This window comes from Panonychus citri, unplaced genomic scaffold (genome assembly GCF_014898815.1).
Source record: "Panonychus citri isolate SS breed McGregor unplaced genomic scaffold, ASM1489881v1 Contig00077, whole genome shotgun sequence".
Classification (NCBI taxonomy): Eukaryota; Metazoa; Arthropoda; class Arachnida; order Trombidiformes; family Tetranychidae; genus Panonychus; species Panonychus citri.
Genome location: NW_026515482.1, coordinates 730,810 through 755,886, shown reverse-complemented (window position 1 = coordinate 755,886; position 25,077 = coordinate 730,810). Strand labels below are relative to the sequence as shown.

Below are 25,077 nucleotides of genomic sequence, written 5' to 3'. Positions count from 1 at the left end.
ACTTTTCAACTGTTTCATATCGATCGTCAGATTTGACATGGAATCAGTTTGAATATAAATCAAGATTTTTTCTCTTCCCTCTACTCAGAAATAAAGACAACAAGTCTCAATGAGAATCGGTTGAAATTTCCATGCAAAATTTTCCATGATTTTAGACTTGATGAAGATCTATTGGAACTTTTTTTTCATCCACCTCAAACTAATTCATGACTGTAATTGGATTTATTTTATTCTTTCTGTTTGTGCCTTCACATTTTCTTTATCAAATGCCAATGTAATTTTGAATTCAGTTTATCGATATATTAATAATAATAATATTAGATTTTATATTTTCATTATCGTCAAGAAAATGAATTCAATTCAATAACGATAATCATGATAATAGTAATAAATGTGATCGGTTCAATAGTTTTCTTCGTCTACATGATATGAGATTTTTTTCCCTCTCCCTATTGTAATGTTACTCCAATGAATACAATTTGATAAACTTATTTTGTTTTCCTTTTTCTTTCTTATTCTATTTCATTCTCAGTTTTTCATGTGATAAACATTTTCATGAAACATGGGGATAAATGAACGATAAGCAATGAGGAAAGTAATAATAAGCTTTGTTGGGTATTTTGTTTCAATCCTTTTCCATCATCATCAAAATGATGAGTTCTTGTTTCTTTCTCGAAATTTAAACTTTCATATTTTTCTCAATTTGACATTTTCGTTTTGTTCATTTCGTTAGATTATGAAAATGATCAGGCGATCATCTGATAATGATGAGACTGATGGTGAACTTAACAAGAACAGAAGATAATTTTTTCATCAATTCGCTTCTTTTTCCATCAGAATCATGATTCATCCTTATTCAGAATCATTTGTCATCTCAATTGTTATGAATGGATGTAAAAAAAAGATTCTACAAGACTTTTTCATATATAATGAAAAGGGAATAGAAGTGGGAAGTTGATGGGATAAGGATGAGGCTAGTTGAGTGTAAAGGATTCGGTGGAAAGAATGAGAAAAAAAATTACAGAATAAAATAATGATGAAAAAGCTGAAAATAAGATGAAAGATAATGAAGTAACATGAGCATCAGAAAACATGAAAACAAAGAAACAGAAGAGAGAATAGAACAGAGAGAGAGAGAGAGAGAGAGAGAGAGAGAGAGAGAGAGAGAGATGATGATGATGATGATCAAAGTTCTGGATAAAAAATACATTGGGTATAAGGTGATTTTTGTAGTCGATTTACTAGTTTTCATGGGAAACAATGTTCATGATGTGAAAAGAAAGAGAATGAAGATGATCAACTAGTTTTACTGATAGAAAACAGAGCGAAAGAGTTAAATAGAAAAGTAGAGAGAAAGATGAGGCAGATGAGAGAGATGAGAATCGAGCCTAATTCTAGATTCTAGTTCAATGATATCATTCAAGACGGAAGAAGATGAAGAGTAAGGTGGAAGAAATTTTTTATTCAGCTTCCTCATCATCCTTATCATCATCTCACTCTTATTCAACTCATCATCTCATCCATAATAAGGATAATCATTTACACTGTTCTGGTCATAAATAAAGATTCAGAAAGTTGATTATTATTACTGTACCTACTTTAATCCCTTCACCTTCATGTTCATATCATCATGAACACCATTTCCACCTCCCTTTTCCTCCTCTATTTTTCCTCTTCTTTCTTTCTTCATTATCATCACAAAATGGATTTACTCACATTCTTTTATTATTGTTTTCAGCATCTTCCTTATCTTCATCATCATCAACTTTGTTTTCTGCCTCTGAAAACATCATGAATTAAGTTTACGCCTTTTTCTCATCATCATCTCTTTTCAATTTGATGGATTAGCTTTTACTTTCCCACCCATTTACCAGCGACTCGAACTTCTCTCTCTCTCTCTCTCTCTTTTACTCCCTCATTCACGCTGTTTAAATATCATATTAATAAATCGGATTAATTGATGAAAGTACAAGAAGATCTATGAATTTAATCATCATCACAATCATACACCACACATTCATTCATTGATTTAAAATCTATGATTAATATTGGATGATAAAAACACGAATCTAGAATCAAGTGACAGTTCATGAATAAAATAAGAACTAATTAAGTTAATTGTTAATACAAAAGCGTAGGTTTATCATGGAAATCATTAGAAAACCATAATTATAATAAAAAGATTTAACTTTTTAAATTATATTGAATAATGTGCTTTGTTGATGTTATAATACATGAACGGAAAACTTTTTTTTCACCCAAACGACTTAAATAGTAGCATTATTATTAGATATTAAATACAAAGAAGCAAATGTTTCCCCTGATAACCTTATATGATTATAATGTTTATTATATTATGAGATAATCTTCTTACCATGAGATGAAATAAATTGATGATGATGGAAGAGAGAGAGAGAGAGAGAGAGAGAGAGAGAGAGAGAGAGACGATGATGATGAGGATTAAAAGGATAACAAGATTTTATGTTTAACCTTGATGAAAAGTCTTAAAGATTAAAGATTCTTGTTGAACAAAGAGTAACCTTGTTTTTCAATCTAACCTTTTAGCTTTCATGATGAAAAGTGAATATATATTCAGAAAGTGATATTAAATTTTAGCTTAGAACTTATTAGAAAATTCTTCGACAGAATTTGCTCTTTATTTTTGTTCTTTTTTTCATGAGAACTAGATTGATGTGAGCATCGAGGACGAAGTAGCTCTTGATATAAAGCATATCAAGGTTGAATTATTCGGTTGACGATGAAAAACTCATGATGAATCGATTGCTTTGGAACCTGTTATTACAATTGAATTGATTGATATCATTTTGATGAAACGTTATATAACTTAATCGGAAACTGTGATGATTTTTTTATCATCATGCTAAAAGAGATTTAAAGGTAATAGAAGGTGAAAGGAAAATCTTCCATGAAAATTGGAGATGGAGAAAAAAAATTCTTGCAAAAAGTTAATTGAATGATTTTTCTTGCTAAGAACAATTGATTCATCGGAATTTCAAAAACTCTATAATAATGATAACTTCTCAACAGTTGAAGGGTGGAAAGTTGATGGAGATGAAACACGAACATTTTCTTTGGATGAAAAGGGGAGAAAGTTCTGTAAAATAAACTCAGTGATAGAATTTTGAAAAAAAGATAGAGAGTCAGTTAGAGTTGAGTGCGTATTTAGTTCATTTTGCATCCCTTCCAATGTTCCAATGTTCTTTTTTTTCTCATCTTTCATGGTGGAAGAAGGTATAAAACCATGAGGAAGAAAAAACTCCTTGGAATTTTGTGTTTTTTTCTTGCTTTTTTACAAAGTTTGCAATGATTTTGTTATTTTTTTGTTTTCCAACTTGTAAAAAAATTCTAGATAACATATTTTGTTGCATATCAACTGCCTTCAGATGATCAGAATCATGTTTCTTATTTTCTCTATTCTAAAAAATTCTGAGAAAAAAATCACAAAGATTCAGGATTTACACAAATAGGCATAAATTGTTAGAGATAATGTTCCCAGAGTTGAATCACAACAAAATGATCTCTCAATTGTTCTCATATTATCTACAAAGATGAGCCAGAATATCAGTGAAAAATACACAGAATTTTGTGTACTACCCGTGTAAAGAATTCACGTTAGACGAAAAGAGAATAAATAAATTCATGATAATCGTAGTCTTAAGGTCTTGAGTTTATATTTCAAGTATTCATCTGACAGGGAATCCCTTTTGGGAATGGATCTTCAACTCTTATCCAGGATAAGGAGAGAAAAAGGCAAGGATATTTAGAGATTTGAACATGATGATGATGAGAATCACTTGTCTTCATTTCTTACTACCTGTGAGCATCCTTATGAAGGAAAATTCTATCTCCATTCTCAGTTGATATTCCAAATTATTTTTTGCCACCTGATATTTGTGAACAATATATTATAAGACTCAGCAATCGACCAGAGAAACTTCATCTCAGAACAGAATCAAATTGGTAACTCAGAATAATATTATCATCTTAATCTGTTAACTGTCACCATGAATGGAGGCAATTTTATCTCACCGCTTGTTGCTTCTTAATCCATAAATCTCATCACCTCATCTGAATTTCAAAGTTACTCATTGATAAACATAAACCTGTGGTGTGATCAATGATTATCCAGAATTAGAATGAAATTTTCCTGTAATCATCAATTTGATTGACAATAAATAACGAAAACATTGAATCAAAGGTTATTTAGATTATACAATTTACATTGTAAATTTAACTTTATCAACCGATTATGTTAACAGAAAATACTGTAAGTTAATCAAAGTCAATTAATGTTTTCTCATCACACAAGTGATAAACTCTTATTATCAGTTGATTGTTATCAGGGAGAAGATTATTTTCTTGCAACACTGATCATCATTATCATCATCTGATTTAGTAGTAAACAAGATAGAGTGAGACTTTGACATTATAATTAGAACAAGAAGACAGAAAGATGATTTGAGTAGGAGAGAGAAAAAAAGTTGTGATAAAGTTTTTGATGGAAAAATATTATTGGAGTCAAAATCGTTAAACGATGATAATGATGGAGAAATGAAAGATGAGGATGACAAATAAGAAGAAAAAAAAACAATCTATTGTGTTAATAACTAATTTGTTACTGGTCATCATCTGCTCTTCATTTCCCACACTTTTCATCCTCATCTTTTTTTCATTACTGTTATTTCAACGTCTTCATCATCAACTTTTTGATACTCTCATTGTGTCTGCGTGTCTCTGTGTGTGTATTTGTGTGTCTTTTAATTACATTTCAACAATTTACTGTCCTAATGTTAAGCCAGTTGACATTAATTGATTGCTCAAATTTGAGAGGCTCACAAATCAGATTTGATTAAAGTCCTCAGGAATTAGGAAGCAAATACTAGTTAATAGTAAATACTAAGGATAACCAAAAATTAAGACATAAAAATAGCCATTGATTGAGATGACATTGATTTGACACTAATATTTGATTTCCTTAATAGCTTATCATCATCTCGATTATCAACAGATTCAGATGAAAGAGTTTTCTTAATATGACCATTGGTCATCAAGCTATGTAATTTAAGGGAATGAATTATCCTCATTAGTAGTGATTACCACTTATACTTGTAAAAACTAAGGTACATGAATGAATAGTAGTGAGACTTAATCGATGATAATTATTATTTATAATATGCACAATTTGCAATTCCAATTGCATAATCCGCAAAGATTAAGATTAAGAATTTCTTAATACAAGACCAGACTTTGTTCAGTAGCTTTGGAACGAGAATAATTTTCCAGGAAACGAAATATCCAAAAAGGTTGCCTCATATATTTACAAAAGTCTAGAAAATAAAATGGAAACTTGCTCAGTCCAGTTTTCCTTTAGTCGGTCAAGTTTCAATCTTTTATAACGATAGGTTTGTTTTGACCAGTAGAAAATATTTCCAGTAGAATGTCTGATAAAATAATATTAGTAAGGCTCCCTGATGATGATGATGATGATGATAATTTGAATGAAGATGAAAATCGATAAAAAAAGTCGTGAGACAAAAAGATATTAATCTTATCATGGAAACTATTTTATCATATGATTAATGATGTTTTTATTTGCCTTTATCCTCAATTGTGAACTTTTGAAATTTACCAAGTTTAAAGTCAATTTGTATTGAATTAAATTTTGGTCAATTTAATTGGTCACTCAATTGGTAACTGATTTTTTAAACGAGTACAAATAATAATTTAACACAAATTAATAAATGACAATTTCCAAACTAAAATTAAATTAAACTTTATCTACAATTTACCAAAGTTTTTCGGTGAAAGTTCATGAGCTTTGATACATTGTTTCATTTTTTGAGTTCTATAAACTTAACTATGTAATTGTTTAGCCAAATATTGATGTTATTTAATGTAGTTTTTGGTTAGTTGAAAGTTAATAGTCGATAGAACTTTTTGTTGGTCAAATCGATTGGATTGGTCAACTTTTCTAATAAATGAGGTATTATTTTCATTTAAAAGGGTGAAATTATCATTAACAGTTTGAAGAAGAAGAAGATTAAGTGTGCAAATAGATTAAAAGAGAAAGTGGAAAAGTATTTAATAGAAATGAGATGAAGACTAAAGGTTGATTTTGCTTGTTGGAGGTTTAGCTTTTGTGATAATAACTTCAGGTGAGATTGTGAGGTGAGTTGAAGGAAATGAAGTTGTAAACCTTTTGGGATGAGTTGAAAAGATGAAGGGAATAGAACATAAGAAAACATTTATAAAGATCGTATATAACTAAAAAAGTATAAAGAAAATAAAGGTTAGATTGGTAAGGTGAAGCAAATGATGAAGATAAGGTGGAGGAAGAGGGAGTGGAAGAGGTGGAAGAATAGATTCAAACAGTAAATCAAGCAATCGATAGTTGAGCTTCATCTATTATTATAGCAATTGCTGGGTAAAGGGAAAGTACAGTCTTCTCGAGAAGAGATGTCGAGACAGAAAGAAAGACATGAAAGATGATGACGATAAGTAAGCTAACAGCATAACAAGTAACTTCAAATGAAGTAAATAGTAAGCCTGATGATTATGATGATGTGGGTTGGAGGTGAAGGTATAGCAGCAAAAGTTTCATGACAAAAGTTTTGAGGGAGAGAAAAAAAATCAACAGAAAAGTTTTAATGTCAAGGAAAAAAAGTGATCATTGATCTCGAACATGAAATTTCACCTTAAGGCTAATGCAAAACTTGAAATGATTAATCAGTTATCATTAATGCAAAAGTTAATCTTTAGCCTAAATGATATATTGAAATTTGCGATGATCATTAAGTTTCAACGTTCCAACGAAGCCTCCAAGCTATTTCGCAAATGATAAGTCCACTATTTTTTTCACTATTCTAATATAAAACTACTATTTTTAATAGATTGATATTTGTATTTGAATTCGAATTCGAAAGTGAAACTTTCCAAATACCTTATTAATACCTTTTTATCATCACATTGACGATTTCAGATTAAATTGTAAATGTGAAGATAAATTATATACTTGAATTACATTGGCATAAGTAAACACGCTCGAAACTATTTACACCTCTTAACGATTCGTTCAATGGTTCAATAGTTTTGGTAAATTCTGAATCTCATTTCAAGCCGATTTTGAGGATCAAAAAGAAAACTCATTATTCTTAGATACATTTAATTGTTTTGCTGTTTTCAATATTCAATGACTGATAATTATTTAGATGTAGACTTAGACACTTATGGTGAATTTTGATAAAAATAAATTTTCTCTTCTTCATCGATGAATTTATTTCGACTCGATGACTTGATTAAGTATTCAAAAAAGTTTATCGACTTGACCATCATTAGTTGGATGGTTTTTATATAACATTTTGAACAATTGATAATCAATTTTCTTTCCTTGGAAATAGTTTTAGGTCATTAAAGGTCAATCAAGTGATTCTAATGGGAGAATGTATGTAATACACCTTATTCAATGATCGCTTTCCAATCATCATCATCATGTTATTTCTCTCTATCTCTCTTTCTTCTCATTTCATCTTCTACCCAATTTTTCTCCCTTATCTTCCTCTTTCTTATCTTACTTTTTCATTCTTTTTTCTACTGATTATTAGGTTGACCAATGTTTAACCCACAAACAATCTCAGAATTGGATATAAGAGAATGTTTATTTCTATCATCGTTGTTATCTTCTCACACCTTTACCCAGCCCAATCCCTCACAACATCCAAATGAATGGAATCTAAGATTCTCTTGTAGACTTTATTAGTTGAGATAATTGTTTCCATCCCAGTGAACATAAGCATTTACTGATCCATTGATGATATTCCAGAACTTTGGATGAAAGGAAAAAAATAAAACCTCAATTCTTGGTTGTATGTAGTTAATAAAAAGGTCACTAATATCTTTCTGTCTCTTTTTTAACTTGCTCTCATTTAGATTACGATGACAATTTAACTTTTACATTTTCTTTAACAACAAAAGTGTTACAACACTTAACTGTTACTTGATTATGTGATAATCGTATCACAGTTAAATGGTTAAGAGTTGAATGGGACATAAATTACAAGTTGCCAATAAAAAATTTAGATCCAAAAAGTTACAATACAATTTTAATGAATACGATTTACTGGGTTCAAGTGACAATTAATTATCATCACAACGACACATAAACACTAGAAAATGAGTTAATGATGGTGATGATAATGATTTAGATAATAATTTGATATCTTAATATTAGCATCGTCATGATAATTGTGCTATTTTTATCATGCTAGACTTGATAACGTTCATTAGATATTAATATTTTATCATCATTATAATGAAGGATATTATCCATTGTCATGATTTAGTTTCATGAATTATGATGAACTTTTTTTTGATATCTTATCAACATAATAATCATCGGAAAGATGATATTCATTTTGATTGTATCAGTGAAGATGTTTATAGTCTATGTAGACATTTTTACTCTGAATTAAGGTGACCCATGATGAAAACGTTACAAATGCTTAGCATTCATGTTATCATTATAAATCTGTTTCTATTCTGGAATTTAAATATTGAAATTTTGTTAGTATTATATGAGTTTGATAGATGAATTGAAAGAGTTTACATTTCGTTACCAAATCAATACTGAACAAGAAAATGTCAAATAATAAGAAAGAATTGAATAAGAAAGCTGAGTAAACGTAAATGTGTCAACTCGTTGACAACAATCATTCATTTCACTTGACTTACCCTGCAGGCAGCTGAAATGTATACAGAAAACAGAAAGAATGAATGAAATATCATGAAACTATCTGAATACAATATAACATTTCACTTGGAAATAAAGACAAGGTTGAAAATCCATGGAAATGAGACACCGAAACGAAGCGAAGAAAGAAAGAAAAGAAAGAGAAATAATCTGATACTTTGCTTTTTTCCAAGAAAGAAACAAAAATTCAGTGTACCATTCACTTATTATGATAATATCATGTCATTGATATGACTCTTGATGGTTCAATGATAACCATAAACAGAAATTGAGAAAGAAATGAAGAATGAGTATTAATCATAATAATCTTACATGGTAAATGTTTCCTTATATTACTCAGATTGGTATTAAAAGTCAGTCAAAGTTTATGTTTGTTTGATGTTTCCTAGAATCGTACACTTTGAACTGTTCAACTAGCACTACTTGACGTAAGATGATTTATCCTGATTGTCTATTTGTTTTTCTTTCGGGTTTTCTCTGCATGAAATTCATTGTTTGACATAAGGGTGATAACAATGATTAAAGCTACAGAAAAATAAATAAATTCTTACCTGGATTTGTGATTTTATTCTGTATCATGTTATGAGTTGAAATCTTTAGACTAACTTGTGAACTTTTTCCAGCTCTATTACTTGAGTAGATAATGGCAGTTGTACTTTCATTTGATGGTAACTCGGAAATGGCAATCTTAAAATGAGGTTGATCATAATTCATCATAACAATTGGCGAAGACGATGTTGTTCTTGTTGGTGATGGTGATGATGATGATGATGGCAATGACTTTAAGGGTAAATTATTCTTGTCGTAAACTTCAAGAAAATAAGTCTCCTTCCACGGTGGAGTTGATTTACTTGACTTTGAACACTCAATCAAGTAACTGTTATCCGATGAGTTTTCAAGGATTTGACAGTTTTCCGGTGGATGAGGTAAGGCTATAATGTCAATTGTTAAAGGACAAAGGTAAAAATTTGAGATGATGAATAAAATACCATTAGAAAGATTGAGCAAGAAATTGATACTAATATTATATGGGTATAGAAATTGGGACTAATACTTTCATGGGAGATGCTTAAGGCAAGCCACTGATGAATAAAGTAACAGAGTAACTTTTGAAATAGAAGCAGCAAAAAACTAAACCTGATGAATAGTGAATATCAAAAATATCATTTCTTTCATTCTGCTTCATTTTGTGATAATAGTTTCATTAGAACTCTGAATGAACTTCTGAAAGCTTGAATATATATTCCCAGCAGGATTGGAATTCAGTTATAATTTTGTCATGTTACATTTAATAATAATCATTATGATTACATTTATTTTTGTTGAGATAATAGATTTGATTCTGTTAATGAACACAAATGGTAACATGATTTGTTATCACCAGTGTGAAGTGAGAAGAGAGAGAGAAAGGTTACAATGAGAGGGTGAATGTCACTCAAAGGTGGAGAAAAGTAGAGAAAATCCTTGTTATATTTACATGGAGAATGTTTTGTTTCCAATGATCAAGAATTAGAATAAAATTACTATGACAAAAAATCACGACAATTGCACAATAGAAAACAATGAGGAGCAATTTAAAAACTAACGACAATGATTAACTAATTAGAGGGATAAAAAAATGACAATGGTAAAAACATTTCAATAATTACTCAGCATAAATCATAGCTAAAAACAATAAGAAAATTGTGAATTTCGATCAAATCATTTGTGCATAAATTTGATTGATTAAGCAATTAAAACACAGCGTATCACTCGTGAGTTTAATATCTTCATCGGTACTTACTATCTTTGAAAGGGGTATGTCAACCCTAAAATCGACCTCCGTCAAACACAAAATTAACAATTGTTTTAGCTAGAGCATTCAATAGAACCTCTAACCGTTTTTAAAAGTGTAACCAAACTGGTTACAAAACCAGTTCCCTTTGTTCAACCAGGTACCACCTCTCACGTGGTACCTGGTTCATCTTATTGGTTAAATTTTTGGTAGTGATGATGAAGATGAAGGAGAAGAATTTCTCCTTCACTACCAATATAATGGCCAACAATCGGCCATTTTTCTTATGGAGACTCGGGGTATAGTTACCCAATAGTAAAATTAATAAAAGTTATTATTAAATGAAGTGAAAACGCTCCATCTTTGGCACCCGGATCTTTCTCAGTGAATTTTATATAATAAAAGTGTTTCTTTTAACTAATTAAAGTAAATTAATAGTGCAAATTTTACTAATCTTAGGTAGCAGTGAATTGGTTTAGGCCAATAAAAGTGACCTAATTATAACAAATTTTACCTAATAATCTTAGGTAGCAGTGAATTGTTTAGGCCAAGTGACCTAATTGTAACAAATTTTACCTAATAATCTTAGGTAGCAGTGAATTGGTTTAGGCCAATAAAAGTGACCTAATTATAACAAATTTTACCTAATAATCTTAGGTAGCAGTGAATTGGTTTAGGCCAATAAAAGTGACTCAATTGTTAACAAATTTTACCTAATAATTTTAGGTATCCAAAAATTGATCTTCATTAATAAAAGAATCAAATGATTAAAGACCTTTACCTTATATCTTAAGTATTGAATTACAACTAATAAAGGCTATCTCAAGGCATAAGTGTCCTGTTCTGGTAAAAATTTTTTTTTACACTCAACAAAATAACTTCACCTAATAATAATTAGGTATTAAGAATATCATCTTTAGAACAATTCCATTATTAATAAATAAAACAAAATTAAAACATCTATTTTAACTGATTTGTGAAACAAATACTCCTAACTCTTTTGGTGGTCGAAATTATTTTCTGGTATCAGGAGAATTCGAGTTTATATAATCATTGGAATCCTTAAGGAAATAAGATAAGTAAAGTTTTATAATAATAATAACCTCTGGTTCATTTAATTAATAATTTTACTGAGAATGACCATAGTCAACAGTTTAAAAGGGCGATATATAGATATTATTCATTTAATTTTAAGAATTCAATGAAATTCTATCATAAAATAATAATAAGGACAATGAAAAGAATAAAATTATTGAATCAACAATAATTATCTTCAACAATAGAATAAAAAGATTAAAATCATTGAATCAAAACAACAATTACCTTCAACAACTGAATGAAAAGAATTAAATCATTGAATCAAAACAATAATTATCTTCAACAACTGAATGAAAAGAATTAAATCATTGAATCAGAACAATAATTATCTTCACGAATAGAATAAAAAGATTAAAATCATTGAATCAAAACAACAATTACCTTCAACAACTGAATGAAAAGAATTAAATCATTGAATCAAAACAATAATTATCTTCAACAACTGAATGAAAGGAATTTTATCATTGAATCAAAACAATAATTATCTTCAACAATAGAATAAAAAGATTAAAATCATTGAATCAAAACAACAATTACCTTCAACAACTGAATGAAAAGAATTAAATCATTGAATCAAAACAACAATTACCTTAAACAATAGAATGAACAATTAAATTACCTTCAACAATTAATAGAATGAACAATTGAATTACCTCAACAATTAATAGAATGAACAATTAAATTACCTTCAATAAACAATAGAATGAACAATTGAAACCAACCAACCATAATTAAAGCTAATCATTGAATTTTCATGAATTAAAATTGGACTTAACAATTGAAACCAACCAACCATAATTAAAGGTAATCATTGAACTTTCGCAAATAGTAATTGTACTTAACAATTGAAACCAACCAAACATCATTAAAGGTAATCATTGAACTTTCATGAATAGTAATTGTACTTAACAATTGAAACCAACCAACCAGAATTAAATTTAATCACTGAACTTTCATGAATCATAATTGTATTTAACAACTTGAACCTTACTGAAAGAAACTCGGTTTTCTATTTCCTCTCTTTCTTCTCTCTCTTTAAATTTTACCTCTCTCTCTTCCAATCTCAAGTCTCTTTCTTCTCTCTCTTTAAATTTTAACTCTCTCTTTCAATTTTAAGTCTCTTTCTTCTCTCTCTTTAAATTTTAACTCTCTCTCTTTCAATTTTAAGTCTCTTTCTTCTCTCTCTTTAAAGTTTAACTCTCTCTCTCTTTCAATCTTAAGTCTCTTTCTTCTCTCTCTTTAAAGTTTAACTCTCTCTCTTTCAATCTTAAGTTTCTTTCTTCTCTCTCTTTCAATCTTAAGTCTCTCTCTTCATTTTTTTCTATGTTAAGTCATCATGTCCTTTAATTAATCCTAATTATGTGTAAAACATTCTGTTTATTTTTCTGTTTATTTATTATCTTTGGTGATATGAACAATAATGACCATTATTTTAATATAGAGGAACAAGAAGATACAATTAATATTCGGAATTCAGTTTAGAGGATCTACAATCAAAATATTACAATTATTAAGTTTTCTCTCTCCATTTATTATATTACTAATTTGGTTTATCTTTAAATTACAACAATTATATATTGAAACTCATTTCTCACCTTAACTATGGATGATCAACCTCTATTAACTACCCCGGTGCTGGGGATTGGTAGAGAAAAGAAAAATAAATTAAATTCAACGGTAAATCAACAATTACATATTCCTAATTTCTCCGGTGATGGGGATGAGGATTTACTAGATTGGCTTGATCATTTTGAATCAGCTGCAGTTGCTCTTGATTGGGATGAAGAGATTAAACTAAAAGCTTTACCTGCTTATTTAACTGGTACCGCTAGTAGGTGGTACCGATGCAGAATCAAACCTTTAACTGGTGATAATATTCCTAGAACTTTTGAAGATTTGAAAGTCAAATTGGTTTCAGATTTAGCTCCTTCAGGTTACCGAAAAATTTAATTAAAGAGTTAAATAATAAACAACGTTCAGATCAATCAGCTATTTCTTACTCTTACGAGGTTCGAGATTTATGTGAAGAATCAACCCAGACATGCAAGAAGAATTAGTAAATAGCTTCATCGACAGAGGTCTAAAATCAAACATTCGAACTAGATTAGATTTACTGACAGCTGATTCCCTCTGACTTTATTACTAAAGTGACATTAGCTGAACGATCAACATTATCAAAAATGATGATTTAACTGAATCCGAAGAGAATGAACAGTTAAAAATACAATAACAGCATTATCGCAACATTTACAACAAATTACCGAAAGATTAGATTGTTTAACTTTCCAACAAGATATGAAAAAGCGAGAGAGACAACTATCGTAATCGAAATGACTATGGAAATAGTAATTATCGAAATGATAACTATCGAACTGAAAATTATCAAATACAAATAATTATCGTGGTAATTATCGAAATAATTATAGAATGAATAACTATCGACAAAATAATCAATCAAAAAATAATCAATCAATCATATGTTACGGTTGCAATGAGCCTGGACATAAAAATGAATGTCCCCGAAGAGTGGACAGACCTCGAGATGATCAAAAAGTATCGGATGGGCTACTCAAGGTCCATCAACATCTAAAGATGATAATTGGAGAACCCAAAATCAATCACAAGATAATAAAAAACCTTGGTTTTAAACAGAAATTTAAGTAGATCACCTCCTCGTTCGATGCGTCCACCTCGACCAGACGGATATCAGAATTACCCTCAATCAACTACACCACGAAATCGATCTTTAAGTCCTCGACCTAGAGGACGACCACGACAAACTCTCCTCACCCCAAGGTAGAGGAGACCAAGATCAAGATCAAGATCACCATCAAGTGACAAAAGAACTAAAGTAGTTAAAACAGTTTATACTGAATATGGTGATGATGATGAAACAAAATTTCCAGTTCAATCATTTCAAACTTATTCAAAGAAAAAATCAATTAATATTTACGAAAGCAAAATTAAGGAAAGGAAGTAGAATGTTTGGTCGATACTGGGGCTGAAGTCTCATTACTTTCTAAACACTTAGCTCAAAGTTGTCACTAGATTATCACAACTATAAAGGTCCAATCCATCTAACCGCTGGAAATCAACCATTAAAAGTAATTGGTGAAACTTATATTAAATTAGAGATTCCCGATGGTCCAACAAAAATAGAAATTAAATCACCTATGATTATTGTTGATACTTTGCCGTCAGGAATTGAGGCCATCATCGGACAAAATATTTTAGAAAAAGGAAAATTTTTCATTGATTGTAAACGAAGAAAATTAATCATTCCATTGAACCCAAAAGAAAAATTTGAAACCATAGATTTAAATTTTAAATCAAACACAAAGCAATTAACAGCATCATCAATCGTCTCATCTAATTATGATTCGAATCAAATACAATCATCAAATACACAATTAATCACAAGTGACTATTCATCAACAATTAGTTTATCTTCATTATTTTCAGTCTCCGGTGATGGGGAAGAAAATTCGTTGATGAAGAAATTCATATTAATAATATAATCAATGACTTAAAACTTGAAGTGAACAGTGAAATCCAACCAACAACTCAGATAAATTAAATAAATTAATAATTAAATATCGAAGTGTTTTGCTACTTCCAAAGTTAGGATTCTAATGTTTACTCTCAATTGATACAAATCATCCTCCAATATCTCAAAACCTTATCGAATGTCAGATTTGAAAAGAAAAGTAGCAGAAACTTCAATTAACGAATTAATAGATGATGGAATTGTTATCCCATCTGCTCACCTTGGTCATCACCAATTGTATTAGTATCAAAAGGGAACCAGAGATGCGATTGTGTGTAGATTATAGAAAATTAAATGAGATAACTGTTAAAGATAAATTTCCATTACCAAATATTCAAGATTATCTTGATAGTTTAAGAGGAATGAAATTCTATTCATTATTAGACTTAAGATCAGGTTATCATCAAATGGCAATGGATCCAAAGGATCAGCCTAAGACAGCATTTGTCACCCAAGTGGGTTGTACGAATACACTAGATTACCATTTGGATTAGCAAATGGACCTTCATCATTATGAGATGATGACTATTGTTTTGAGTGGATTAATTTATAATACTTGTTTAGTTTTTATTGATGATTTATTAATTTATTCAGAAAATGAAGAAGAACATTTAAGTAAATTAGAATTAATATTTACGAGACTCCAGAATGCAGGATTAACTTTAAAACCTAATAAATGTTCATTTTTGAAAAAGAAAATTCTATTCTTAGGACACGTGATTAGTGAGAATGGTCAACAAGTTGACCCAGAGAAAATAATAAAAGTTCAACAATTTCTCTAGGACAGTTAGAGATATAAAATCTTTTGTTGCTTTATGCTCTTATTATCGAAGATTCATAAAAGACTTCGCTAACATCGCCCGACCTCTCACTAACTTAACAAGAAAAGATTTACCTTTTGATTGGGGGCCAGAACAAGAAAACGCTTTTAATGAGTTGAAATTTAAATTAACAACACCACCAGTTCTTGCTCATTATGATCCAGCAAAAGAAACTCAATTAGTGGACGCCTCAGGTTATGGTCTCAGCAATTCTCTTACAAAAGGATGATGGTTATCACCCTGTTGGATTGCCTCCCGAATATTAAGAGGAGCAGAGTTACATTATCCAGTATCTGATAAGGAATGCTTGGCCATCGTTTGGGCAGTACAAAAATTCCAAGTCTATTTAGAGGGAATTAAATTTGAAGTAGTAACTGATCATTGTGCCTTATGCCACATTCATTCAAAAAAGATCCTCCCCGCTCGCTTACAGCGATATGCAATGGCGCTGCAATCATTTGATTTTTCAGTTAAATATAAATCAGGGAAAATTCATGCTGATGCCGATTGTTTATCACGATATCCTGTGGATGATATTGTTTATGATAATCAAAAGGATGAATGTGAAGAGTTGTTCACATTACTAGTTAACCAAATTATTGAAGATAAAATAGATCTAGTTGATGAACAACGAAGAGATCAACGAATCATTAAAATAATTGAACAATTAGAAAACTTTTCTCATTTAGATCCCAAAGAAAATTAATTTCTAAATACAGAATCCGAGAATTTACTATACCGATTAACAATTAACCATTATGGAGAGAGTTGGAATATAGTTATTCCTAAAATTTTAATTAAGCAAATTTTGCAAGAATATCATGATTCGGTCTTATCCGGTCACCCAGGATCTTTTCTACTTACAATAAAATTAAACAACATTATTGGTGGCCCCAGATGAGTAGAGATGTAACAATTACGTTCGAAGTTGTCTAATCTGTCAATTAGATAAAGAGGAAGTGGAACCTTAGAAGCTCCGTTAAAATCAATAATTGTTAATAATGCATTCGAGAAAATGGAATCGATTTAATCGGTCCCTTCCAACATCTAAGAAAAACAATTATATTATAGTGTGTACCGATTACTTTACAAGATGGGTAGAGGTTGCAGCAATCAAAGATATGACTGAGTCAACAGCGACTTTCCTAATTAACTCGGTCTTCCTCAGACATGGTTGCCCTAGAACAATTGTCTCAGATCAAGGTAGAAATTTTATATCTTCAGTGGTTGAACAAATTAGATTATTCTTCCAAAGTAAATGGTCATTTTCAACTGCCTATCATCCAGCAACAAATGGATTAACAGAAAAAGTAAATCAAACATTGTGTTCAATGTTAACTCATTATTGTAAAAAAGAAAACACTCAAAAGTGGAGCGAGTTAATCCCGGTGCTGGGATTCGCTTATAACTCGAGTGTAAATCAATCCACCAAAGCCTCTCCTTTTTATTTACTATATGGTCGTCAACCAACCTTACCCATTGATATTATAATTAACAACCAGACATTTAAACAATTACCATCTAATTTAAAATCAACAATCAAAAAATGGCCTGAAATTTATGATCAAGCGAAACTTTACTCATTGAACTCAAAAGAAAATCAAAAAATTCAACATGATCGGAAGAAATTACGAACTTATCAAGTAGGAAATGAAGTAATGTACAAGCAATTTCAGGGACCAAAGAAACTGAAGCAAAAATTTAAAGGACCATATAAAGTGATAGAGAAACAAGGAGAAACCACTTATAAAATATTAAGAACCGATAAAAGGAAAAATAAGACGAGCCCATAGTAATCAACTCAAGCCGTACTTTCATAGAAATTTAATTAATTTAGTAACAATCTTAAGCATACTTACACGAATTGAGATGTTAGAGATCTCTCCTTTTATCTCTGGTGAACCTATTCTATGGAGAAAAACTGACTATCACCCAAGAAAATCAGCTCAACAAGTCTCTGTCATACTAGCATTTTCAAACCCATGTAAAGAAATCCCAATTGTTCTAAAAACAGACAAGGAAAGAAATGAATCCATTACATGTGAGTATAATCCAGCCATGTGTAAATATGTAGGCAAATTCTGGACAAATTTGAAGACCATTGTTCATCATTTATTGATGAAAATTACATAAATCCTATTCGTAATATACCTAATGTAACAACCAAACCAGAAGAAAATATTATAAAATAAGACGAAAATAATCACTGCGGGAACTGTAGCCACCACAATAATAGTTGGTGGAATAGTAATTAGTGGCGTTAACTATTTATATAAACACATTTTCAACCCCGAAATAGAAATACAACCAGTACTAACATCCATCGCAGAGTCTAACCAAGAATATAAGAAGCTGATTAAAAAGCAGTTTGAACAATTACATAATGTAAGCCAACAACTGTTTTAATTCATTTCAATGTGAATCAACTGCCTCAATATTTACCGTTAATAACATTTCAAGCCGCCGATACAGTAACACAAGCAAATAATCAACAATCAATTAAAACATTTTAATGAAACAATTAGAGCTAAACCAAGGATTGATAAGAATTTCTTTAAATACTTCAGAATTGTTTTACCATGCTCACCAGAATGTTCATTAGATGAAATTGAAAATAATGTAAACGTATACAATAACGAAAGATTTCCAACATTAATGATAAATTTTACAACATTTTACGAGATACCACTAACCAAATATTTCAAGCAGATGCATTTACATTATATAATAAAAATAATACACACACTTGTAAAGTTACATATAAAGGTCCAGAATACGTATTAGTCAACATCACCGATTATCGATTCTGTGAGATTAGCGAGAAGGACTTGAAAGGTCATAACCCTATTTTTAAGAAAGTATCTAATTGTAAAGAAAACTTGAAGAAAATTGAACTTTGGAAGAATGAAGTTTGTTTCAGCAATAGCCCAAATGTTACCACATACGCAGAAACGATTCAAGTTAAACAAATGGGAGAGCAGTATTTAATACATTGTGCAGGACACAATTACTTTATATAGTAATATTAAATATATTTGTCAAATAATGTGATAAGATTATCAAAATATACTAATTTTACTATCTATGACCTAGAATATACAGTTCAAAAGTTCCAAATTCACAGTCAAGGTTCACCGGTATCAGAACATACACATGCAATAAATTTACGATTAACTCAACCATCGGCTAAAGAATTACAAATTGAACCACTTGATTTCACATTAATCGATGAAGCTCAAGAGAAAATTGAAACAAGTATCAATCACCTTAAAATTAATTGGAAAATGAATGTACCAATGTGGATTTGGATAATTATTAGTATTACCATCAGCTTCTTGTGTTGTGTCATAGGTTGTAGATTAATCCCTTATCCAAAAAGATCAATCAACTCTGTGATAGTTAATAGAGAAAATAAGGAAAATAAGGACATTATTATACCTTTACATCAGTGTTATTAATACAAATAAAATCAATGCTCCGGTGCTGGGGCAGGTTTTCGAAATTCTCCGGTGATGGAGATGAAATTACTAATGATACTGATAATTTACTTGGTGATGGACATACAATTAACTAAATGAAAATGTTCTTTTCACCCGGTGATTGGGTTTTCAAAGTTCTAATGATAAAATTTTAATTAACCCGGTGATTGGGTATTAAAATTCAAATTTATGATAAAATTTCAATCAACCCGGTGATGGGTAATTTAATACTTATTATTCAAAACTCCGGTGATTTGGGGTAGATGAATAATTGAAGTTTTCTTCTTTCTTTTCTTTATTTTACAAATAGGATGGAAGAAGACGATTGGAATGCAACAAATGCTCCTCCAGATCCAAAGCTAATCGCTTTCCAAAAGAAAATGGAAAATTTACAACTAAAAAATAAAGGACCAGGTTTTTTCATCTCATCAAAACAACGAAAGAAAAACAACCAAGATCATTACAGTCAACTTAAACCAATTTCACCAAGTTCAGTATTTAGAAAATGTTATTTGATTCTGTCAATTTTTGCCACTAAATACACTAATTACTATGGCCATGTTTGGAGGCCGGAGTTAGTATCACCCGATTATGACATATGCGGTACCCCAAAGGAAATGAACAAATTCACAAAATTAACGGTTACAGCGAATCACCCAGATAAGTTGCAAACTGCTCATCAAAATTTATTATCCTACACTAGAAAACTAAATTATCAGAACAGCAGAAACTCTACAAAAATCAATCTTATCGATTTACCAGAAAAACATTGTTCACTATGCTTCCGCTTTAACCATACTAAGGTAAATTGTGAATACTGCTCATATTGTAGTGAACCTGGTCACTTCAGAAAAAATTGTCCTGAATTACCTTTCAAAACTGATCAACAAGTAAATATAAATACTGTGGTACAATCTAGACCAACAAAATATTCCTATGCACGAGAACAACGACGAGTTAGAAGAAGAAAATTAAGGGAAGCGTATGGAGGTAAACCTTTTTGGAAAAACTTAACAATCCAATACCAGAACATTTAGAAAAATATGTTCCAATTGGCCCGAAAAATAATAAAAAAGAAACATTATCCCTTGACATCGAAGGTGATGGAAATAATGGTGTAGGAAGCGTACATTTATCAGGATGGTTTGGAAATGTAATTCGAATACAAACAGTATATTATGCTCAGGTAAAAAACACTAAAATATCAAACCCGAATACTCGAATCACTGGACTACAAATCAATGATTTAGAAACAGGATTAAGCCTCGACGAGATATGCATGCAGGTACGAGAATTAGCTATCGGACGACGATTATTAACCCAAGGAAAAGACGATCTGAATAAACTTGAATTGACTCCAACTAAATTAAAAGCATCATTTATCGAACATGTTGACCTACAAGATCTTTGGCCTGGACAACAACCAATTGGATTGGTATCATTAGACAAATTTTTATTCTTCAATCACCAAAAGTTACGTAGAGAAGATGATAAACATGTAACTATTGGCCATTCTCCTGAACGTGACGCCAGAGTCACTTTAAAAGCTTACATCGAATTACAGAAGATGAAAGATAAAAACATTCCTATTCCCACAGCTGAAGTTGTTCGAGATATGGTAAAAATGGGACAAAACATTCATCACTGGCTCCAACTACATTCAAATAATCCAATTGAAATAATCACTCTAGACTGATATGTCTATCAACTTTAACTGTATTAACTTTGTATTTTAATGTCATTTATACCTAATTTTTAATACCTTGTAAATAATGTCCGGTGATGGATAATATTATATATTAATTAATTTGTAAATCAACGAGGACGTTGGTTCTTTTCTATGTACCCCCGAAGAACTGTAACCAAACTGGTTATAAGACCAGTTTCTTTTGTTCAACCAGGTACCACCTCTCACGTGGTACCTGGTTATTCTTATTGGTTGTTTTTTTTGTAGTGATGATGAAGACGAAGGAGAAGAATTTCTCCTTCACCACCAATATAATGGCCAACAATCGGCCATTTTTCTTATGGAGACTCGGGGTATAGTTACCCAATAGTAAAATTAATAAAAGTTATTATTAAATGAAGTGAAAACGCTCCAAAAGTTCTAAAAAAATTCTGGTCAGGCCACAATCGGCGGTCGAAGTTTTTTTGTTTTTCGATTATATCACGTAAACCGAACAGAATTTCATCGTGATTTTTTGCACAATTTTAGTTTTTGTTATGATCTATCGACTGACAGAAGATCTTGGATTAAACACCTTTTCATCTAAGGATATGGACTTGAGGTCATTTTTCTTTCGACAAGCTCTCATTTCGTCAGCTCACCATCAGGAATTTATTTAAGTAGATAAAATTGAATCTCAGACATGGCTCTATAGCTAGACAGGAGCTTTTTTCGATAACTACTTTCTTTGACCTGCTACAGCGGGTAATCTGATTCGATTTATACAACTTTGAGAGCGTATAACTTCGGAATGAAAACTCATTAGATCAATCAAGTTAAAGGGTGTTTCACTTAATTTCAGACAAAATGGGAAGCTACAATCAGCGTATCTTACCTGAGATTAAATGTAAATCAAGATAAAAATTGAATTTTTGTTGATAAAATGGCCAAGAAATGATAAAATTGTTGTGATTATCACTTTCTTACCGATTGTCTCTTAATCTTTACTTAATCTCCGGTGAGATACTCTGATTGTAACTTCCCATTTTGTCTGAAATTAAGTGGAACACCCTTTAGATCATTATTCTTCTGATTACAAGCGCACTAAAATATCAAGAGATTCCATTTGAATTCAATACACATACAAATCAGCCTTAGAAGGGTTTAAATTGATATTGAGGACGCACTTCGATTGATGTTCACCTGGTGCACGGATGTGGACTATGATTCGGCGCGTGCTGAAGCCGGTGTGTCTACTCAAACAATGTTTGCTTGGTTCAAGCTGTTTCGAGAGACCGTGACATATACCTTTCTTCATGATGAATTAAGGCGGGGGGAAATCGGTACTGTAGAGTGGTACAGGTAGACGAGGCCAAATTTGGTCGACGTGCGTACCACCGAGATATGACCTTGAACATGTTCCAAGTGTGATATAGTGCAATAGTCTATACTAGTTCATGAGTTATATGCTAAAACCCGTTTAAACCTATTTTCAATCGATCACAAGTACCAAACGGAGATGCCGATTGGACTGAAATTTTGGCCATAGATACTTGGTATTATGATGTATATATGAATGTAAATGGTCCAGCCATAAGCAATAATAGTGTTATAACAAAACTTATTATTTTCCCATAGAGCTTCATGTGAAAATCGACTTTTGTCGCGTTGTAGCTCTGCTCACAGAAGTTTCCTCAAAAATTCCATCAACATGTTCATTACTATATATAACAAGATTATGCATAAGAAATTTAGAGTCGATATTCCAGGGGCTTGTTCTAGAGTCTTACCAAATTAAGTTTTGACGCACTCTTATTTTTATTTTTTTCAATTTTTAAAATTCAGTCCAAAACATTTCCAGTCGTAAGACTCGCTTAATTAAGCTTTTGCCTGGTGATATATCATTTGTTGGTCAAAACTAATTAATTGATCAAAATCGTCAAAAATCGAAGGTTTTTGGTTAATTGTCGTTTAATCAATTTACCGATCGACTTGATTTGTATATTAATCGATTACATTTAACAAGAGCTTCAATTATATGTGTGTATTGTTGTCGGTAAATTGTTTGATGAGAAAAAGTTAGCATCTTAGACAGAGACAATACTAGAGTTTTTCCGATCTGAAAAATTTATCGATCAGATCGATCTTTGAGTTGAAAAAATCGATCACCTGAAAAACCACGTGTTTTTGATAAAAATTCAAAACTCGAGCAACTGATTAATAAATTTTACTTAATTAAGAAATTGGACAGCGAAAATAGGCAGTGTACAAAAAAAGAAACAAAATTCCAGCCTTTTTCGACCGCGAAATTTGAATTAGAAAAATCTAAATTGATCGATTTATTAGCGAAAATTGATCGGATCGATCGATCATCTGAAAATCTGAGATCGGAACATCTCTAGACAATACTCAATGTTGAGTCTATGGGAATAAGAAAACTTTTACAACTTATGCCACATGGGAACTAATTGTAGTAATAATAGTAACATGAATTAGTAAATGAATAAAATGAATGAATGTAATCAGTGAATATAACCAACAGTAAGAAATAAAATAATCAGTCGAAAGCCAATCAAAAAGATGACGATTCTAACCCATAAAGCAAATGCTTTAATCGGTCTTTTTTCAATCTCCGATTTCGATTCATTTCTTGCAAAATATGAAGCGAACGACATGATCTCAAACCCAGAATATTGAATCATGTCTCTTTTTCTTGTGGATAAGATTTATAAAATTAAACTTATTGTTTAAGGCTGAAAAGTTAATTCGTTCAATTTATTGATTTTCGATTATTTGGTTGAATGTAAAGCCAATCGGTTTAATTAATGAATAATGCAAAATTGGGAAAAAATTATGAATTATGGTTGAAAATTGTAATGAACTCGAGAAAAAATGACCAATGAAAAATGTAAATGTTTGAATCAATTTTATTCAATTGAAATTATTTAAACCAAAGGGATTATCACTTTTACATTTATCGAAACGTTGACAGTATTTTGTGATACACATTTACTCCTGACGATATTCAAAAATTGTATTTTTATTAATAAATTGTATGGGTGTACGAATCCGTCAATTATTGTTTATCTTTCTCCTTTAGACTTAGCTTGTCTTGCCCCTTTGGGAGGTGTACCTGGACATACAGCTGAAGCGGCTCCAATTAAGGCAAGAGCGACCAATAAAAGTTGGAAAATATAGAAATTCATGGTGACAAAATGAACGGAAATATAATAACTTGAACACAAGATTATCAAAAACTTTAAATTTGTAACTGTCGATCAGTTGATTGTTAATGACAATAGTTGAACAAAAACTCATCCTTTTTATATCAACCAAAGAAAACTATTATCTAGATACGACGCATTAATTGGGAAAAAAACAAGTTAATTATCTTCACCTGTGAAAATAATTGTCAATTTTATCACTAAATTAACCTTTAATTGTTCGTCGATTGAGGGTATTTAACATCCTAATATTTGAATTAATTCGTATCTGTATCAATATACTAAACAAATTTTAGATTATCAATGATCTAATTAAAGATCATTAAGCTTCAGTTTAATTTCATCTCAACAGAAAAACAATTAAATTTGTTTGCTTTGTTTTTTTTCGACCTGATACGATTTCTAGATGCTTGTAGAACTCGTAGGACCAAAAATAGTTGAGTTCTTAACCGAAAAAGAAAAAAACTGTAAAAAATGTTAGAAACTCTTCTTTATCAAAATTTTCTCTTTATTATCCTTTTTTTTTTGGTTTGCAAACTATTGTAAATTTGAATACGAAATTGATAGAACGTGATCGAGTGATAGAAAGAAATCTATAGTCAAATCTCTAATGGGAGAGGTACACGTCAAATTCTGAGGAATAAAAGATGAAAATTGGAGTCAAAAGCAACAAGAAAACTAATTAGTAATAAATATATATT

The 25,077-nt window shown here is 30.6% G+C and overlaps 1 protein-coding gene across 1 annotated transcript in view; it reads right to left on the bottom strand.

The window, feature by feature from the left end:
* Positions 1-25,077, bottom strand: part of LOC128387265 (uncharacterized) — a 62,437-nt gene that overhangs the window by 10,999 nt on the left and 26,361 nt on the right. Inside the window, exon 7 of the mRNA XM_053346452.1 lies at positions 9,319-9,699. Within this exon, the coding sequence (XP_053202427.1) occupies positions 9,319-9,699 (381 nt within the window). The remainder of the gene's footprint in view (positions 1-9,318; positions 9,700-25,077) is intronic.